Below are 20,247 nucleotides of genomic sequence, written 5' to 3' on the forward strand. Positions count from 1 at the left end.
CGTGATTCCATCTCCGCGATCTACCCGTTCAAGCTTCAAATCTACAGATTATTTCGCAATGGAGTTGCTTCCCATATCGGCCCAGATTAGGGTATCTTAATTTTATCCTGGCCTCAAAAAGTGTCAAGAAAGTTTTAAATACAAGGTGAATCGCCGCCGCGCCTTGTATCATTCTTCTACATTGATCGAGATTCCGACAATCAACACATCTAAGAACCTAACTCACCAGCCACGCCGCTCTTCCGCGGGAACCTCGAGTCACTATGTCGTCCGACACCATCACGCATGTCGTGACTGGCGCAGCGTATCCTCCGGCGGGGAGGCTTATTACTGCCGTGCTCATAATGATTACGATCAGTGTGCTCGCTTTTTGTTTGAGTAAGCCCTTAGTCTGGTTTGTTCCTTGAACAAGAAAAACTAAAAAGCACTATACTGATAGTATTCTACACAAAAGCTCAGCGGATAATGATTATCACCTCCTGGAGGAAATTAACCCCGGTTCGATGGTGTAAGTCGCTGGTTATATTATAATTTACTCAATGATTAACTGCTAATACTACAAGCCAGATATTCTCTTTGTCTACACGGATTCTTTCTTATTCATTTTTTCGGCTGGGGTCATCAGCCTCGGGTTCGGCGTCAATAGAAGCACTGCACATTGCTCAGCTGCGATTATCATGTGCATTGTCTTTTATGAAACTACAAAAGTGAGTGGCTATTAAGAGCCGGGCCGTCGTACCATACATCAGCTAACAACATAACAACCATGATAGGTCGTACGTAAAGCCCAAGGAAATTTGGAGGAACTGGATACTTCGTAAAGTTAACGGTATCAATTGTATAGCTGATCTACCTTCTTCTGGTTGAGAAAGTGAGACTTGTCAAGAACGCATGGCTACCCCGACGCAAAGACAAGCTATATCTGTTCAATAGCTTCGGAATGCTCGGTGAGTTGCCTGATGATCCGGGAGGCTTCGTTCGAATATATGCTCACGGTCGCGAACAGTTCCATACGTTGCTATCGGTTTCTTAACTTTCGCATTGTAAGGGCACTCGATTTGAGATTATTAGGGAGACATACTAATATATACTATCCAGCCGCTTTTCGTATTTCGAAAATGGTGTTTGCCAGATTGGAGTTAAGAAGGTCGCTTTGCTCCCTCTTATAACATTCGACGTGGTGGTTAATGTAAGTCAATATCGGAAATTGAAGGAAGGATACACACGATCTTCAGCATCTAGAAATTAATTGTATGGTAAGGTATACTTGACGGCACTGTTCCTGATCCCGGTTGCCAGTAAGTACTTATAAAGTCGCGGCATAAATGTTGAACCGATGATGAAGTCCTTTTAACTTTATAACAGAAATTTCGCGAGGAAGAGCACAACAGTCTCACCATGCCCTACGAATTATGGCTATTAAAACTTTCTGTGGGTCGTGTGCGACTTTAATATCTAGTGTTGCGTATGTCCCTTGAAATGCGATAACGCTTTGCTCGTACGTCGCGTCACCGAAACTAACAGATCTGAAATAAGGAACCTGACAACGCTGATGTTGTTGAAAGGGGAGCCCGGATGGATTTGTTTACTACTATGTAATGCCGATAGTAAGACTACCGTCAAATTATATTACGAGTAAAAATACTGAAATCAGGATATTTATATCTAGCTCTCTTCAGTGCTGTCGTCCTCCATGCCATCACCAACAAGGATCACCAAGGTAGCTCGGAAACCACTCGTGGTACCAACGACTACGCCTCTCAGAACGACACAACAATCATTAGCAATGCTGCAGACCGGAACTTGGAGATCATCTATTGCTAAAGGCCATAGATCTTCCGTGGCGACGAATGCTGGGTTCATCGGCCCTTGATTATCTTCTAGATATGTCCGTCATCGGAGAAATCTGCAACCACAAGTGCGACCGCCGAACGAAAGAGAAGTAGAGATTGGCTGTTGGGTAGAAATAATGGAAATCCCTCAATGGCAACGGAACTACAGTTTGATATGGAGCCGGCGAGTGAGGATCAACCACAATGCGCAAGACCTGAAGCACCGAGAAGAGCCTCAATGGCAGTTAACGTTAGGACTATCGAGTATATGGAATATGATTCTGATGGGTTGGAATTTATAACTTCCCAGCAGATTGCGGAGGATTTATCATCTAACGGGGAGGGCGAACACCATGCTTTATCGGACGAAGAGGGGCGCCATGAGAAGTATGAAGAGCGGGTTCCTCATAGACTTGTATTAATCATATATGTATATAATTTGGACGCCTGGTGCGATTCTTTTCCTTTTTAAGCTTCTTGGTGAGTCGGTTCAAATGGGGACAGTTTCAACCAACGGGCTTCGGCAACTTCTATTTAATATTCAAGGCAGAGTATTTTCCATAGCATTGAACCCAAATACAGGTATAAATTGCACAATTTAAAGGTCAAATAGAGTAAGTATATGCGATCAATTTGTTCCTAGGAAAGTTCCTATTTAGTTCATTGACTCCTTATGTGACGTCTAAATATGAGAGTAGTAATTGATATTTTGGCGTCGATAATGGAATGAAGGTATGTAACTTAGAGCTAGCTAATAGTATGGTGTGGCAGCACTGCATTCTTCAGTATTAGTCACGGTAGGAATGATGCAGTTACAACCGTTGGGCGGACATTGGACTTCAACGGTAGTCGTACTTGGTGGCAGTCCTCGGCAGCAGCATGGAATATCGACAAGTCGGATTATTTGTGGGCACGCAATGAGCGGCGAGGTGCATCGGAGATCATTGCAGATTGGAAATCCAGTCGAGGCGGTCTTGGAGAATGGACAGGCGGTGCACGGAGTGGCAGTTGTAGTTGGCGGAGGCGTAGTGGGACAGTAGTGAGCCGATTTCATTACCGTAACCGTGGGGCAAGCGCAGCTATTAGTGGGGCAGGATGGTTTGAGCGAGGTGGTTGTTGGAGGATTAGTTTGACAAGCGCACGGAACGCTAACGGTAGATGTGGCCGGCGTACAGGGAGTAACAGGGTTTTCGCAACGGATTAGGGGACAAAAAAGCCTTTGCGTCGCTGTGAGAGTAACTGAGGGGGGATAGGATATAGCCGTTGCAACAGACGTGCCATAGCTAGGAGTGGGCCAAGTTAGCTTTACACATTCTGGGCAGGCCTGGTCTCGTGCCCAGACACACTAGAGCGACAGGCAGATCATATAGAACTTTAATCGGGATTCTCCGAACCTCAACACCAGCAAAAGGTACCCAAAAATAGATCACTACATTGTATATGCTTAGATTTATAAGATAGAAAGTTATATAGCCCAATGTGTTTTGGTTCTTCCTAAGGCTTGGAGATATTATGTGCTCTGAGTAAATCTTTTAGCTGGATCCAGCCTTGGAATAGAGTATAGGATATTGCGTATGCGAAAAAAGAGAGCAATACAGATGGATTTTGATCAGTTTATAGATACTTGGAACGGAAAGAATACGATGGCTTCAAATTTGAACACCGAACGCATGCATGAAGAAAGGGAGGATTGTGGCCAGAATGCATCGATGAATCGATAACAGATCCAAGTTGCATTTTGGTCAACGTCGGAGAGTGTTAACCGATGCGTGAATATGTCCACCAATGCATGTATTATATTAGTATCAAGGGCAGTCCATCCGGAGTATAACGATCTTTTTGCCCAGATCCCACTGCTTTCAGCATCGGAATCGATCGCTGGGGTGGCTTGACCCTGCCATCTTGCGGAACCTCTAGCTTTCAGCCGCTAAGATTATCCCATCCCATGCCGCCAGCCAAAGCTTGTTTTATAACCGATGTCTTAGCTTCGTCAGCCTTAGCTTTTCTGGGGCAGCATAAAAAGGCATGGGTACAGTATCATTGCCTACCTGATAGGCGATTTGCTGACAATCCAGTCGAAAATGGCTAATTTCATTCAGCCCACGCTGTTTTAGTCCCCAAGAAGAACTGTGTAACAACTGGTATGCTGAGACGGTCGAACGGTTGCCAATCCTGAGGTTTAATTTGTATGCATTTGGCCTTGGACAAGGTTAAGGCTATCTTGAAAATGGAATCCCTCCTTTCAGATTCCAAAGATCTCTATAGCCTCCCAAAGCCAAAGTGCAAGGTTGCATCCGAATATCCGAATACCAGCTCGTTGTTCTACTCACCGAAGGACTTTTAATTCGCTCCTGGTTAGGGTGCCCCGAAATGTGTAACCATGACTAAAAGTTGTGATTTTGGCTGACAACACAACAGGACTAACTGGGCAGTCGATGATTTCATCACAATTTGAAGAAATCTGTATGCTCATTTGTAGGCTGTATTTGGCTAGCTGATCTTTGTAATGTGGCCCAATGAACCCGCGCATTCTTACGATACGACAAACTAATGTCATTAAGTCCATTCAATAGTATCTCGAAACACTAGGCGACACAATCAATGATATCAGTGCCCACCGCGGCCTTTGGAAATTAGGCAAAATCTTGAGGATGAAATAAAATAGGTAGATTAAAATTGTGGATACTAAGTAGCTACATCTATAGTATGAGTACTAAAATATGCTCCGTTACATCCCCAGTCAGAAGACACCAGGTATCATCCTCCATTTTACAACCCGACAGTATTCGTCCCATTTCTCCCCGTATTTCTCTTTGCACCTCGCTTCGTCACGCCAGCAGCGGTGGATGACTGTAAGCGTTACCATAATAGCTTCGGTGTAAGGGAACAAATTGTGTGTCGAGAAGGTAAAACATGAAGCCCAAGTATACAAAAGACTTCCGACGTAGTTTGCGTGGTGTACGACTCCCCCACCAGCCTTGATGGTGACGATTGTGTCAGTAACATTAACGATATCTATATGGAGATATCTGTACTGAGTAGAGCAACAACGTCCGATGTGTCTTACCGTCGCCAGTCTGGTACGTTGCTTCGATATAGCTAGCCTTCTTCCCCCAAATAGTGTACTCATCGCCGGTCTTTCGTGAAGTACTTTTTTGATCGTTTGCATTGTGGTTTAACGCCCAACCCATAGCGAAAGCAATGCTAATTGTAATTACTTGGAATTGAGAAAGGTCTACTGGGTAGATGGTGAGATATTGTGTTTGCGGGGTCCAGATTTGTGACATAATGGCGGTGAATCCGTATATACTATAAAATGAAAACCGTTCGTGGGCACCATCGAGTGTTTCAAAGAACCCAAGAAACAGTTATTATTTAATCCTTTTTTCTTCTTCTAATACAAGCCCCTCAGAGCCCTACCAGTTTTCGGTATAAAAGTATTATACTGTAATAACCATCCGGAAGGTAAAAGCTTGTGACGACTCCGTGATGGTAATACTGCAGCGCGGCGAATGATAGGTCGCTTCGTTAAGACAAAGTCAGTGTTCGAGTAGTAGTTAGTGATGCTAAGAGGGTTTAGGGGCATAAATTAGTGTCCAAAGCAGAAGACCCCCTATCCGGCTCGCGTTGAAATGTTTCTAGTCAAAGAGCTTCCCTGTTCTAGGATGGAGTTCTCCTCTGTTAAAAGGATCATACCAAAAGTGATCAGTAATTAGTGCCTCGCTCTCGAGGTCTGGGTTTATGCGGGTCTTGATATAAAAGATTAAATTAATGCGATGCAATAGACGTTGGCAGCCGAAAGAAGGTCCCCCAGCGGTCAGCAATAAATGCCGGATCTATGATTTTAAAGTACGAGAGTATAACTGCCGCCCCAACAGTAACAAACCAAGCAGATAACCCGTTCAGTTTGTACAACAGTTGTCTACCCCCGTGGGTACGGGGTGCTTTGTGCAAGGCTAGGTAACCCGATATATAGGACGGCCTAGGTAACAACCTAGGAGAGGTAAACGAGAATTGAAGTCTTCGTGAGACGTGGAAGGTGGGATGTAAAGAAAGAGGAGCCCTCCACTAGTAGACCAGCTGAGCTTAGGTAGAGTGACGCTCCAAAGTCCTAGTATGTTATCCAGGAAAATAACATAAATACTGGACATGTTGCATTCATAATACAACTTGCGGCTTCATTAAAAAGAATACGGTTCCAACCTAAGGCCCTCAGCTCGTACATTGCTATATTGAAATCTCAGAAAGGTGAACTCCGAGAAACATCTGCAAAGGCCTTTATCTTTCAACAAAGTAGCTGTTGTTGGTAATTTATTTCGGATACTTGATGGTTCTTATATGGTGCCATGGACCGGACGCATCCCCGGACCCCCCAATGCAGTGGTACCACAAGGAGAGGGAGGGAAATCACTAACTCGTTGTTTCCGGCCAAGAAATTCCGATCTTTGAATTCGCTTGGGCCTATGGATCGCCTCGGGATTGGAAATATGTACACGCCCTGCTCGTTACGACCGTCTTCTGGAACCCAATGGCCCAATTGTCGATGCAGGAGTTCTAAGTGCCATGACAGACGTATCCCCATCTCCGTTCTTGTTGTTTCTTTCTTTCTTTCTTTCTTTCTTTCTTTTTTTCAATAGGAAAAGCAACAAGGATGGAGCTACGCAGCACTAGCTTAAGCCACACGAAAAGCACAAGAATGTTGAGAGTGGGTCCGTACACCAGCGGCATCTTAAGAGTTCACGTGGTGGCGATATTTCTTGACGATGTTGCGAGTCACTGTACCCCGCGCTTTTCGATTTCCACAAGTTACCTGCGTCGGCAAACCTTGCCCTGGTACCGAGGACTCCCCCTGCATTTCGTTGTTGGCAACACTAACTCTTTCAAAGTTAACCCAGAAGGGTGCATACTAGCTCCAATATGTGTAGATCACTTCCTCGGATGTTATACCAGCATCGTCTTACTCAACGCTTTGAAACTTTCCACTTCTTTATGGCCGAAATCAATCGGAGTATCGTGCATTGATTAGAAGAACTTTAAAAAATATACCAGCAAAATCTATAAATATGGGAAGTGAACACGAAGGGTTGTGCAGGCCACAAATTGATATCACCATCTTTTCTTTAGAGCCTAAAAAGAAAAAGGGTTGATCATTTCCGTCCCTCAGTCCACTCGGTGCAACAATGGATCTATTTCTAAACTTTCTTGATACGACCTTTCTCGATTCTGTATATGAATCGATCCGCTACCGTATTGAGCTCACCACATGCCCAACCCAGAGCGATTCTGCTTTTCACAAGTCCATAATACTGAGAACTTTGGGTGAAATTTTGTGCGATATCGCCAAAAATGATAGTATATGGGATAGAGCAAGTATATTTCGCCAGAGCTTAAGTCTTTTCCTTTCTGTATGGTGGGTACAGTCATGTTAATTCTTCCACACAGAGCTCGATTTCGGGCAGTCGTAGCTGATTTGATATTACTCCAATCCAGTCCTTTGAGTGTCCTACTTTATATACCCATTGCTACATTCTGCTACTATTGGGTCTTCGACCGATCGCTTGAGCAACACCCCAAGTTCGCACGAAATCAAATCAAACGGGAAATCTCGGACTCATTGCATGCGCTCCTTTACATGAATATAATGACCACCCCGATTTTGATCGCTCAAATCAATTCTAATGGCTACTGTAAGCTGTATAAGTTTGGTACCGCCAATTGGTGGTACGAATTTGCACAAATTCCACTTTTCATTGTATTTAGCGATACATGCGTCTACTGGCTCCACCGACTTTTCCATCGAAACTCTTTTTTATTTAAGACAATGCACAAAAAACACCACAAGTAAGTTAAAATTTTACTGGTAGTCCTAGGAGGACTACACGCGTACTCGCATATGTTCTAATCTCAGCAACACTAGGTATGTTGTGCCAACGCCGTTTGGGGCGTATACGTTCCATCCAATAGAAGGATGGATTATGAGTCTTCCGGTTTACGCATATAGCTTTATTCTCCCCATGTCGGATTATGTTCAACTGGCTGTTCTTGTGTATTCCAATCTATGGACTTTTATTTTACGTAAGTGCCGTTGCGTCGATCGACTCCAGCGCCATTGAAATTGAGAGCGATACTGAGCCTGCCTACAGACGATAGCCGGGAGCAAGCCCATACCGTACACCACAAAAATATGAACTTCAACTTTGGGCAGTTCTGCAGCCTTTGGGATCGATTAGGTGGCACATACGTAGACCCAGGGATTTTCTTGAAAGCTGAAAATGCTAGGAATCCATTGATTGGTTCCAAAGACTTGTTGTAGAGGCGGGGTATAACATCATTAATACCGGGGTTGTTGACTTGAGGTATCATGCTAGAAGCGAGCCAACGTCCAAATTACTCGAAGGAATGTATCTATTTCAAAATGAATGTATTGATGTAGTAGAAATATCAGCATACAAAATTTGTAGTTTTAGTTTAGGCGCTTATGTCTTAAAGAGATCACTTTTCAAGAAACCAGGTGACCTTGCATACCACGGAGTTCAGGAGGAAGCAGAGAGCTTAAATTTACTTCGAACTAGACAATCCAAGGAAGGTTGAAGCCACGATGTCAGGGGGGTGTTCCCTGCACATATACAGGTAGGTATTTCGGCACAAGAAGAGAGCGCGATAGCTATCCATTCCAGGGATGTGGCTAATGAAAGTAGTAGAATATACTAAGCTATAGAACAAAAATGTCATTGATTGATTTGCGACGAAACATCGGCACTTTGTGTAAGGCTGGTCAATAATTTGAATTTGTATCAACAGAATGAAGATAATCGTATTTAACCGAAGCGAAAGAGCCTTGCCCAATGAGGAGTAAATCGGGTGCATGCTGATACCGTCTTACCAATAAAGCTAATATCCAGTTTCAGCGCCAGACTGCCTCATATGACAACACAGAAACTTCAGATTCCAACCAACTTCACAGGGTCTCAATAACATGCGCGGTGTGGTGCAGGCAGCAGGCGCATTGGCCTTGTTAATTTTCTTCAAGCGTTCCTCCAAAACTTACGAGAGGTCCTTCGGCACTTTCTTTCGTGACGTTGATGACATTGTGAAGAACTTTTTAGCTAGGCGACTTGGTGCTATAGAACCAAGAGGTACGAAGGCTGCCGATACTATGGATTACAGCAAGCTCTTTGATCTAACTTTAAAATCATAAAGTTTGGCCGATTTTCGAACGTGGTGAGCGGGAGTTAGCTAATGCAGCTTGTTCACCCCAAACCCCAATTGACATACTACCGTATGCCCAGTAAACTATGGCGGAGGTGACGAGGTATGTTCGAGGGAACTCTAACCCGATGATTGCAGATAATATTCTAACAGTATTCTACATTTGTTAGAAATATATGAAACCCACCATAATCAAGGCGGCCATAGCTCTTGCGAGCGATATTGCAGAGTTGACTGGCCTTTTCTAGAATCGCTCCTGGCTAGCGCACCAATTCCTAGTACTGTGGCGGCTTTGGACCTGGTAAAGCTACCGAAACCTATATGAATGATGACTTAGATACTAATGAGGTCTGCTTAACATAGGATTAGTGTCGTTCTATTTAAGATTCCTCTAGACTTCGGACAAAACTTGCATGGAGACTTTGGTCAGACATCGAAAGTAGGAAGTACAGCGATCTTAACAAGGAGGGAAGGTCGATTGATCAATAGTCAACCCATTCGTCGTGACCCCAAGGCACAGCTAACTGGCTTATTCCTAGCACGAAATCGTTATTTTCTACTTGGTGGACCGATACAAAACTCCGAATGGTACTGTATCGCTTAGTTCAAAGCTATAGATCTTCGTCTTAGTTCGAGCCTCCATTCTGGGTAGTGTCCACCAAACGTATGTGCCCTACCTTGAAACTGCCCACGTATCCAACGAGCTAAGAGTAACAGTGTTGCAGAGCCACTAGCATGGTGTGGACCACTTTCTTCCTGGCACTCCACTCAGAATGTCAAGAGATCCGGGAGGAATTAATCACTATAATGGGACAGAGTAGTAACCTAGCAGGCCCACTGCCTGGCCTGAAGAAAGCGTTGCGTACCGATTCTTTCATTCGGGAAGTCCTACGGATGAAAGGCGATACAGTTAACGTGGTAAGAGCTAGTGTCCGGGACGTTGATCTGGGCGGATATTTCATTCCCAAAGGTATCTACTGTACCAATCATCATTCTTAAAATCACGCCGTGGCTCTGATTCGGCTCTGTAGGATCCCCCATATTCCCAATATCCTGATTGACCTACCGATCTCCTGAGTACACAGCAAATCCGGACAAATTCGACGCCAATCGATGGGTAGGAACTGGAAAAGCAGCCGCAACCACAGGTTTGGGATACCTTGCTTTTGGTTATGGAAAATGGGAGTGTTCTGGCTGATTTCCCGCCGTTCTCGGTAAGTTGGGCCCTAAATATACAAACTGCGGCTCTGCTTTAGCCGGGGTGTTTTATGGTCAAAAGAACCGAATATATCAAATCGACTTGCGTAGCTGAGATAATTGCTCCCAATGAACAGAAATCAAGAGTTGGGTTTTAGTTCTAGTAAAATGCTCGAAGTTTAGGCTCGAAGGTGAAAAGTATCAACTTTTGCATGGATGGAATGTTACAGCCGTTGCCTCGAAGGGAGACTTTTGATTAAATTGCACAAGGATACACTGTCGTTATAGGATTCTCACCAGCAAATCGGAAGGTATCTTTTACATTAATTACGCAATAACGCTATTCCGCTGTGTTCGTAATGTTAAAACTAATGCTCTTGCTTATATCAACTATTACGACTTGCCATTTTTATCCCCGGGTAATTCTTTTAGTGTATTAGAGGATGCCGTTAACCAAATCTTCGCGAGGGTAGAAATTCAAGTTACTTGCGATGCGGAACAGTTTCTCCTTTTGATATTTCCTTATTGACATTGAAAACCGTATAGTGCTATTATGTGAATGAAGTCAGTAAACAGGGTGGCGATAGTAGTAATAGACCTATCGCAGAGGTCGGCCCTAAAGTGTGAAGGCTGAAATGAGAGACCTCAAGACTAGCAGCAGACAGGGTAGAAGGATAACGCGTTTCGATGTTGCATTTTTTGTACAACGCGGAAACATATCAACTATCGGCGAGACATACAGAGATTGGTCTCAAATGCAAGTGTAGGTTTAGGTCTAATGTATGAAACCTGATACCTAAAATCTCAGGTAGATTAGCTAAGATAATAAGACTATGATTCTAATTTATCTCCGATGCATATGGTGGTGGAAAAGATTCTTGACAAATCTCGTCGCATTGGACTAACATTGTGTTGACCAGCCTGTGGGAAGGGGAAGGCATCAGCGTTGGCACTTACAGGATCATGACGTCAAGCAAGGGAGCTTATTCTCAGGACCCACCATTTATCGTCGACGTGCAAGGAAGTCCCTGAAACAATGACCTAAAGAACCTTGTTTAATAGCTTCTCTCTCTACCTATTCCACGACCTTGAGCTTGTTATGATATGCAAAATGATGTTTTTCCTGTCGGCTGAAATTGAAAGATTTTGAGAGTATTTGGTGATCTTCGCTAAGCCACAATCGTGGACCGTCGGAGGAATGAATTTTGATAGGAGCACGTTCGCGTGTTATTGCGACGTCATAATGGGGAAATTTGTGCTTTTGACGGAATCAAGGGATTCGATGATATGGTTCTGACTTTTAGATTTGACGTTTATTTTTTTGCTTGCAGATGTGGGAAACATTGGCTTTGGCCCGTGGTATATAGTGTATGTCGTCTCGTCCGATATTAATTAGCCTTTCAATCCCGTTATTCCATACTATCGAATTAAATCCACAACAACCTAGAATATAATCGTTGTCTCAACAGAGTTAAAGAGAAGAAGGAGAACATTTTACGAGATGGGTCTTTTCAGCACCACCAAAGAGCCAGAAGCAGTTCAACAAGATGTCGCTCCAAGAAGGTCGTCGACCATGAACTCAAGAACTTCTAGTCGGAGCCCTCGACGACACGGAAGTATTTTTAGCCGGCACCGCGACCGCGACTCGTCTCCAGATAGCATCGGCACGAATAGAACTGGCTCAACTCGTGCATCGGGGTCTGGGTTCTTTAATTGGGGTCATGGAAATGAGGACCCCTCCATCTCTGGCGCTCGTCAGAGAGTTATTGATGCTGAAGTTGCGGAAAGAGACGCCGATCGAGCACTTATGGCTGCCAAAGCTGCGGTGAAGGATGCTAGGGACCATGTGAGGTCTCTTGAGTTAGAGGCTAAGGAGCAGTAAGTTTCACTCATACCTGCTTGATGCTAAGGTGCGAACACTTCTAGATATTAACTGCCTGCGTTGTTTAGAGCCCGGTTGGCGAAGTTGAAGCAAAGAGCTGCTGGCGACATTTCAAAGAGAGCTAAGCCGTTAGGCAAGCATGATCGTATCTTGTAGGTAGGAAGGTTCAGCCAACCTCTTGTGGATCCTAGCCGCTGAGGTGCGAGTTGTTGTGCCGGATAGGGATGCCTTGGAGCACCCGCGATTATTATCTCCAGAAAAGTCATTATGACACCTCTCCCCAAGACTAGCGCCTGAGTTTGGAATTTGACAAAATTGAAATTTGATTTTCGATATGTATGATAGCGAGCACACGATTTATTTCTAATTGATATTATCAACGTTGCCTATATCACCCGGTTTGTAATAGTCTTCCCGCCTGAACTCCATAAGACACCCGATGAAATGCAAAGATTTTAAACCTGATTCAATATATCCTTTGGTTCCTCAAATGCCCCAAGAACTAGATTGGTGATATCCACTAATTTGTTGGTCGCTGCTGTAATACTGCTGCGAATCATGGGCATCTCTCGCCTGTAGCGCCTCTTGTTGCTTTTTATCGCGGGCTACGTATTGATCGTTAGGGACTGGCGGAAGACACTCGCGTTTGAATTGAACTTTCCCAAATGGAGCTTTTGTGAAGGGGTCGATGATTTGGTGGCCGAAATTGGAGAGCAGTTGGAGGAACCTGCTGTGCATTGCGGATGGGTCGATTAATACTTCAGTCGTCATGTACTGTTGGAATCCATCTCGAGTCACGATGGGCATAAGGTTGCTTTCCGTTATATAAGTAACATCAAAGATGCTGTAATACTGGATCAAGCTAGTATGGATGAAGGAGGCCGGGTCGGCGGCGTTCGCTTTGGGTGCGGCAAGAAAATACCGTTTGGCTAATGTTCGAGTTAGCGTCCTGTAGAGTATCTATATTTTGGGGCAGGACATACGATAGTTTCTTTCGTCCGGCATATCTAACCGCTCCAACAACACCCGCATCTGATCCGGTGTCAGGCCGAGCGGGTCCTCATCTTGTCCAGCAAAGTTGTACAAGCCGTTTACGAAACGTGTGAAAGTTTCCGACGACATTCCGTCGATTGTTAGGAGGGTTCCATTCCAATTGGGACTTCCGTCTGCATTCTTTTTGGAAAATGTAAAAGATCTGTTTACGCTTTGAGTGGGCTTATGGCCTTTTACACCAGGGTAGGTAAGCTGTGGTGGTGCGGGGCTTGTATTAGCGGCAACCGGTTGAGGTTTCGGACTTGTAGACTTCGGAGGGGATTGTGGATGAGCGGATGGAAGATTAGGAATTGGGCCTGATGTGATCGAAGTTGCAGCACTCCATTGCGCGAGCATCGATGGGTGTATTATTCCACTGGGAGTCGTAAGTTCAGGTGGTGCGCCTTCAGAAGCAACAGTTCCTGATTGGGGTTTAGTTGAAGCCGGTCGCTGAGGTGCGTTGAGTGGCTCAGACTGCGTCGGCGTCAGTTGCGTCAGTTGGGTTTGCTGCGGTGTAGGACCGAAAATATCTCTGATGTCGGCCTTGCTAGCAGACGTTGTGAGTTTTGGCGCAACCGCCCCGTAGGCGCTCACAGGCAGCTGCTGATGTTGATGTTGATGTTGCTGTTGATGTTGCTGTTGCTGTTGCTGTTGCTGTTGCTGTACGTGACCAGCTGGAGATGGTTGTGAGTTGTTGGGTGGCAGTGGAGGCGCAAAATTGAGGACCGGCCTCGGTGGTGGAGCTGACGGCGACTGACTAGGCTGTGCAACTGCTTGTGAGAGAGATGGTTGTTCAAATTGCATATAAGGGGGAGGCGGCGAGAGTGGCGTTCGGGGAGGTTGCTGTTGATCTTGGCGAGGGGGCGCCTGAGCATATTGTAGAACCGAGTTACCCGTTGGCTGCTGCGACTGCTGCTGTTGCTGTTGTAACGGATTGGCTGTCGGTTGTTGATAGGTGGGGTGGGTTGTTGAAGGAACTGGAGGAGGGACCCCATACTGCGTCGGAGGCAAATATTGGCCTTGGGCTTGTGTATGCGGTTGCGGTTTGAAGGTAGCAGTTGCAGGTGGTGTCGGACTGTATTGCTGTGCATGCGGGTTAGGCTGTTGTAACGGCTGTTGCGGTGGAGGAACTGATGGAGGCGCATAAGAAAGACCATTTTGAGGCGAGAAAGTATTGTTATTCTGATGATAAACTGGTCCAGTTGGTGCAGAACTTAAAGGAGGCTGCGGGCAATGGTACTGAGGTTGTTGCTGGGGAGGTGGGGCATACATCTGAGGAATCTGTGACGGTGGATGGGCATATCTATAGGTCTGAGGATTCGGAGGCATAATCGGTTGCCCTTGTGGGGTGGTGTACGGCTCATGTGGGCCTCCATAGACAGCAGGAGCAGCCTGGTGGTATCCATAGGGTGCTAGACCTCCATACTGCTGCTGTGGAGATGGATTCGGCGCTTGGTTGTACCCGAACCCCCCAGGTGGCGGTGCCTGGGTTTGAGGGCCGGAAAGGAGAGACTTTATGGTATGTCGCAGCGACATTTGCTGCCGAGTTTATCTTTGCGTCTTTTTCCAATGCTTTATGAGGTGCACTTTATATCGATGGCGAATATGGAGCTGTCGTTCAACGGGAACTGTGTTGTTGTGTTGGAAAGGAGGTTTCAAAGATCGGCGGGCACTTGTGCGACACGATTGGTGAATAAGGGATTGCGGGAAACGTGAGAGAGCGAATGGCCTTCGATGCGAGAATGCAGAAAATGTTCTTAATCACTGCAATGTTCCGAATGTGACAGCTTTGAGGGATGATGAGGGAAGAAATGTAGCGGAGAAGTGGAAGTTTGTTAGGGAGAGTCTGGTCTGCGTCTTTGGACCACTCAACAACAGGCCCGAAACACGGGAAATCAATCCCTGTTGCGGTTTGTGGAACCCTGCACTTGTCATCCACGAAGGCCTTGGGCTGGTCTTCGCATTGCCTTTTCCATCTTCCATTCAGCTAATGCTACTATGTACAGAGAAAGAGGGTTTCCTCGACTATATTTATACATTTACAAGATCAAGGGCTTATCGATATCGCATCGGAATTCGACGATAGGAAGCAAAGATTACCACCAACCAACGGACCGCCATAGCGCTGAGATGGCCTGCGCCATGACATCATGCATCTTAACATTAGGGTGATATGCATCCCTCCAAAAATATGTTTGGTCTGTTCCTGAGCCTTGAACGTCAGACTTCAGTCCGTAAGCTGTTGGGTCGTCGAGAACTTTGTTATAATCGGTCCAAGTATCGTACACAACATAAGACGACTAAATGCAAATTAATCTTCTTTCCATGGCTATCACAAATTCGGAAGCTGGGAAATTCAACTTACCCCTGGATGCGAGTTCTTGAAGTCTGCAGCGAAAGTCAACAACCTTGAGTTCCAACGCGCTACATTTGTCTTGATTGCTGCGTTGCCGTAAACCGCTGGCAGTCTATCGACCGGTGGGGCGTTGATAAACATAAATTTCCTAGCTCCATAGCCATACAAAGTGTTCGTCTGGTTCATCAAGGAGGTTAGTATTCTATCTGTGTAGGTGTCCATATCCGTCCTTGCCATTGTTACGGTTATGTCGTTGACACCGAAGAATAGCGAAAAGAGTGTATTGTCGCTAGTCCATGGAACTCCGACCGTCGTTCTATCGGAATACTGTTGAATCCACATGCTGATTTCGACATCCAGAGCACGTCCTTGTGTTGGGTATGCCAGGACGGGATCAATTGTGGCGCCTATAGAGAGTCAATGCACTTTCTCTAGCTAATGTCGAGAAACTAACAAAACATACCGCTGATTCCAAACCCATATGCAAAGAGATCACTCTTTTTGTATGTCGTAACGGTAAGACCGATATAATTCGCCCCTCCTGAGGTGGTATCGCCTGGGAATGCTGGGTTGCCTAAGGGATTGCTTGTTGATGGCTGGGTTCCCCACGGGTTGAATCCATTATATGTATACGAATCGCCACTACGATCACCGTCGATCGCATCAGTTATCTTTGGGTGTACTCCCCTTCAAGAGGTGAGGAAAACTCACAAAACAAACCAATGTTGGATGGTGGAACCTGAGGATGACGTCGGGGCGGATGAACTTGTTGTTGTCCTTGTCGTCGTCGTCAGCGTCGTAGTTGTGGTTGTAGTCGTTGTTCGTGACAAGGATGCCGTCGATGCAGTCGTAGTCCGTGCGCTCGATGTCGTCGTCGTTACACTAATGGTCCTGCTACTCGTACTCGAGCTGGTCGTCGATGTGGTACTAGCTCTTGTGGTCGTCGCGGATCCTGGTATACATTGTGAATACCAGTCGTTCTGATAAGTGCAGGTGTATCCTAATACGCATGTCGTCGGGCCAGTCCAACCATTTCCTCCACATTGACCATATGCCGACTGTTGTGCCTGTGAACCCGCAAGCAGGCATAATGCTATGAGCAATTTGAAACCCATTTTCTATTCGGGTTCCCCAGGAAAAAGGACAAGAAAGATATGGGACAAGAAAATATAGCCAATTCCACTGGGGGAGATGGCAGTCGAGCACAGCAGCTCAGACCACCTTTTATATTCTACAAATATCATCGCATCTTGCAAATTTTGATAGCGAAGTGGATACGAATACACTCTTGCTCTTGCCCAGCGTCGCAAAATATTTGCAAAGGGCAACGGCTAAGCAAGTAGTCGTTAGAAAATCCCTGGAACATCGCCATTTGTGGGGAATATGCTCCACCTATGGTCGGGCACCTTGGCTCCGGTACCTGGATCGAGCGCCAAACACAACTTTGCGGGCCGTAGAACCGGAATCAGGGCATCGCTAGCTCTTTTCTTGGGATTAGGTAAACTGTTGGAATTTTGAGTGGATTGTTCTCCGGTTTGTGTTGTGTTCTTCAAGCACCAGAAACCGGAATGTCGAGTGGGAGGCAGCACAGCCGAAGAGGTAATTTTGTGGTATTTCGAGTCGATCTGCTTTCAGTTTTGGTGTATGTTGCCCGTCTCGTAACCAGATTCGTGTTCTGGTGTCACTGGAGGACCAGCAGCAACATGTAGGACCCAGAGAAGGATCTCTGAGAATACCAGGTATAGAAGAATTCAGTAGCAGGCATGATATTCTCTCAGGACAATGACGAGTTGTCTACGATGCAAAACCAATGCCCATTAACGCCGAGAGTAGTGGTCTTCGGGTTTATCCCAACTTGAACCAGCGAACTCCAAGTTTGTTCAACCGATGATACTCAGTCTCCAATCTGAAGCAAGCCAGTCGGGATAGGCAGGTAATTTAAGAGCGGGAACCCAAGTATTTTCGGGGCCGTGCCTCTATACTATCAGGTATATCGACATCCCCTTCCTTTAGAATGACATGAAAGAAGCTAAGAATGCTAAGAACGGGACGGTGATAGTTTCGTTATAATTTTTATTCTACTACAATACAAGCTTAACATTTCCGCAATTTACAAAAGTTAAAGATTGGCTAGGCGGACGGGCTAGTTAGGAGACCTCTTTCCCTTCTTCTGCAACGGTTCCACCATTACAAGTTCGAAATGACGCAATAATATCTCTATCTCGAGCAATTATGGGCAGACTCTAGTACCAGCAGTGGATACTCTTGACGCCGTCGATTCTATTAAATCCGGGGTTGCTGAAGGTCCCACCGAATTGGTCGTGGCACCAGAAATCACGGTAAACAAGGCACCACATGTCTGCAAGATTGGGGTTTAGACCCAAGATATTAAATTGCACAGGTATCAGAAGGAAACTTACTATGGGCTGGGCCAATTGAGCGTGGAGTTCGACGTCCCGAACCTGCAGGAAGATCCTCTGGTCTGAACGGATAATAGTCTTGAAAGTTGACACATCCGTTCACGGGCACAATGAAATTGGAACATTTTCCTTGCCAGTCACTATACCAATGTTCCACTTAGCTCTCTGCATCAATTTCGAAATGGGTATCGTATGTTTCCAGCTATCACGAAATGCTTGGGAACTTACTAATCGTAACAAACCCAGACATCTCCGGGAACATCTCCACGCTTGTTAAGGTCCTAAGGAAATTTAAAATTAGGACGGAGATATTAATTCATTCACAGTGATCGCAAACCTGGGCGGCCGAGAGCTCGGCGTTTCCGGCCTCAACTGGGGCTGCGCAGGCGGTAGTGGCAAGGAACAATGCCACGAGTACATTGAAGGAGACCATTTTGTTTGGTGCCGAAGGTAGATACCGTTGCTGATTTGAAAGGAAAAAGAGATACAAGTCTAGAACTGTTGATAGTTTGGAATTGATATGTGCGATATGTGCATGTATGTTTATGACCTCGCTGTGCTTCTGGATCTTTGTGTCACTCTGAAATTATGATACCTCGAAGCGGGGAGGAGGTCTTTATATAGAAACAGGCCCGGTGAAATTGTACTTCCCTCTGCGAGTTGAGTATGATGAAGCAATTGCCCACAAAATCAATATATTTGTTGAAGTCAAGGGCAGGCAGTTGAACGTGAGCTTTGAGACTCTGATTCGCTAACACGCCGCCATAGGCAGCAGCTAATATCCGTGCTGGGTGTTGCATCTCAGTGAGGTAACTTTTTAAATGACTAGCTGAAAACACACCGGTACCGTCAGCACTATAAAACTTTTTAGAATGAGTAATCATTGCGCGTGAAAGATTGGAAGCCGTGATGGAAGGTATTAAGGTGATCAGATTGAAGCGGGCTAATAGCGCCAAGCAACGATCGGTTATATAGATCGAACCGGAAGGCACTTCGCCCGGAGCGAACGGGGGTGATATCTTGCGCCTGCCTGATCTCGCACCTACCAAATATGTGCTTTGTTGAAGTATGGTGTTAAATTAAGCCTTCATATCTCAAGGCATCATGAACTGGGGACTGCAAGTTAAGCGAGGAATGTATTACCTATGGTATCACTGTAGACGAGTTTCGAGACAAGCCAGACAGCCCAATGGAGTTTTTGGCTCGTGTACTATATCCTCAGAATATTCTAGAAACAGGACAGTTGCTAGGCAGCCTTCTTTTGGATGTGGTCTCCGCCACTTGGCGGCTGCACTTTCTCAGATTCAAAACTGCCTCATTAACAGAACTACGCTCGCTGGTGTTTAAGCAAGGCATCACAAAGCCAACAAGCGGGAGGGAGAACAGATATCCTGAATTTTTGACTCCTTAAGTCATTTTCTATGGTACCACTGGAGTAATTTGGGGATGAAATGTGAAATCGCAGGACGCACTGACTCTGTACTAGATTCCTGTATCGGCCCGGAAAGTCTCTGCTGGTAGCTCCAGACCTTTATACAGGTGTGGGTCCAGCTGGAGAAAATCCAACAATTTTAACATTTTGGAATGCTAGGACGCTCGGCACTGACCGACATCTTGCGTTTCCATGCACAGGCCACCAACATCTCAGATGATAGTAGATGGAGGCTGGGTCATCTGTTATAGTTTGTAGAAATATTTGCTTTATTCGAGATAAATTTACCGGCTGGATGCATCTTGAATCTAACTAGAGAGTCCACGTTGAGTTTAGCTTGAAGATAGGGAGTACTTGTCGAGTATTAAATGCGCTAAGTTGCTACTCGGGGGGATAGCTCGGATATCGGAAGGTCTTTGACACCTCTACGTTTGAGTATTTCGGTTCTTCGGCGAAGTTCTATTGGAACTCAGGCCGCCAAGAAGGTCGCTGGAGAGTAGGCCAAGAACGTCGGCGAGCGGTTCTGATCCTGAGATCCTTCAAAATCCAACGCTCTAAAAGTCTTAGCGCAGCGTATTCGTGTCACGATAGAACGAAAATGGAACTGATAGTATCCGGGCGGGCACCTTTTATAAGGGTCTATCATGGTCGGATGCCGACTTTATAAATTCTAACTTAATCTTTTGCTTAGACGGCAATCCATTTTCAATCTGCGCCGATTTCACCGAAAGGGCCTTCATCAGTCATATAAACGGAGTAGAAAATATACCTTTCATATTCATCACCACCACGCTCCTTATGGTTGCCGCTGTCGCCGCGCAATCAGCACCACCGATCCCTTGCAATGTGGTGCTCGAAACATTTTCTGATTGCGGCGGATCCGTTCT

At 45.6% G+C, this 20,247-nt stretch overlaps 7 protein-coding genes across 7 annotated transcripts; 4 read left to right on the plus strand and 3 right to left on the minus strand.

The window, feature by feature from the left end:
- Window positions 1-263: 263 nt before the first annotated feature.
- Window positions 264-1,824, plus strand: DFL_006517 (uncharacterized protein; the record flags this gene model as incomplete). Its single annotated transcript, XM_067635960.1, has 11 exons — window positions 264-378; window positions 455-508; window positions 568-707; window positions 774-817; window positions 934-947; window positions 1,007-1,043; window positions 1,099-1,189; window positions 1,262-1,298; window positions 1,366-1,465; window positions 1,537-1,607; window positions 1,670-1,824. The coding sequence occupies 11 exons, from the start codon at window positions 264-266 to the stop codon at window positions 1,822-1,824; spliced, it is 858 nt and encodes a 285-aa protein (XP_067490338.1).
- Window positions 1,825-7,653: 5,829 nt separating this feature from the next.
- DFL_006518 (uncharacterized protein) lies at window positions 7,654-8,145 on the plus strand (the record flags this gene model as incomplete). Its single annotated transcript, XM_067635961.1, has 3 exons — window positions 7,654-7,673; window positions 7,750-7,907; window positions 7,976-8,145. 3 exons carry the CDS (start codon window positions 7,654-7,656, stop codon window positions 8,143-8,145), a joined length of 348 nt encoding a protein of 115 aa, XP_067490339.1.
- A 663-nt stretch (window positions 8,146-8,808) lies between these two features.
- On the plus strand, window positions 8,809-9,289 carry DFL_006519 (uncharacterized protein; the record flags this gene model as incomplete). The annotated part of the gene is made up of 4 exons (XM_067635962.1): window positions 8,809-8,968; window positions 9,033-9,053; window positions 9,122-9,144; window positions 9,212-9,289. The coding sequence occupies 4 exons, from the start codon at window positions 8,809-8,811 to the stop codon at window positions 9,287-9,289; spliced, it is 282 nt and encodes a 93-aa protein (XP_067490340.1).
- A 2,450-nt stretch (window positions 9,290-11,739) lies between these two features.
- On the plus strand, window positions 11,740-12,276 carry DFL_006520 (uncharacterized protein; the record flags this gene model as incomplete). Its single annotated transcript, XM_067635964.1, has 2 exons — window positions 11,740-12,116; window positions 12,189-12,276. The coding sequence occupies 2 exons, from the start codon at window positions 11,740-11,742 to the stop codon at window positions 12,274-12,276; spliced, it is 465 nt and encodes a 154-aa protein (XP_067490341.1).
- Window positions 12,277-12,606: 330 nt separating this feature from the next.
- On the minus strand, window positions 12,607-14,688 carry DFL_006521 (uncharacterized protein; the record flags this gene model as incomplete). Its single annotated transcript, XM_067635965.1, has 2 exons — window positions 12,607-13,049; window positions 13,104-14,688. The coding sequence occupies 2 exons, from the start codon at window positions 14,686-14,688 to the stop codon at window positions 12,607-12,609; spliced, it is 2,028 nt and encodes a 675-aa protein (XP_067490342.1).
- A 560-nt stretch (window positions 14,689-15,248) lies between these two features.
- On the minus strand, window positions 15,249-16,623 carry DFL_006522 (uncharacterized protein; the record flags this gene model as incomplete). Its single annotated transcript, XM_067635966.1, has 4 exons — window positions 15,249-15,452; window positions 15,518-15,915; window positions 15,972-16,150; window positions 16,220-16,623. 4 exons carry the CDS (start codon window positions 16,621-16,623, stop codon window positions 15,249-15,251), a joined length of 1,185 nt encoding a protein of 394 aa, XP_067490343.1.
- Window positions 16,624-17,751: 1,128 nt separating this feature from the next.
- Window positions 17,752-18,361, minus strand: DFL_006523 (uncharacterized protein; the record flags this gene model as incomplete). The annotated part of the gene is made up of 4 exons (XM_067635967.1): window positions 17,752-17,867; window positions 17,929-18,068; window positions 18,157-18,209; window positions 18,266-18,361. 4 exons carry the CDS (start codon window positions 18,359-18,361, stop codon window positions 17,752-17,754), a joined length of 405 nt encoding a protein of 134 aa, XP_067490344.1.
- Between the last annotated feature and the right edge of the window lie 1,886 nt (window positions 18,362-20,247).

Source organism: Arthrobotrys flagrans (genome assembly GCF_004000055.1).
Source record: "Arthrobotrys flagrans strain CBS H-5679 chromosome Unknown unitig_9, whole genome shotgun sequence".
Lineage (NCBI taxonomy): Eukaryota > Fungi > Ascomycota > Orbiliomycetes > Orbiliales > Orbiliaceae > Arthrobotrys > Arthrobotrys flagrans.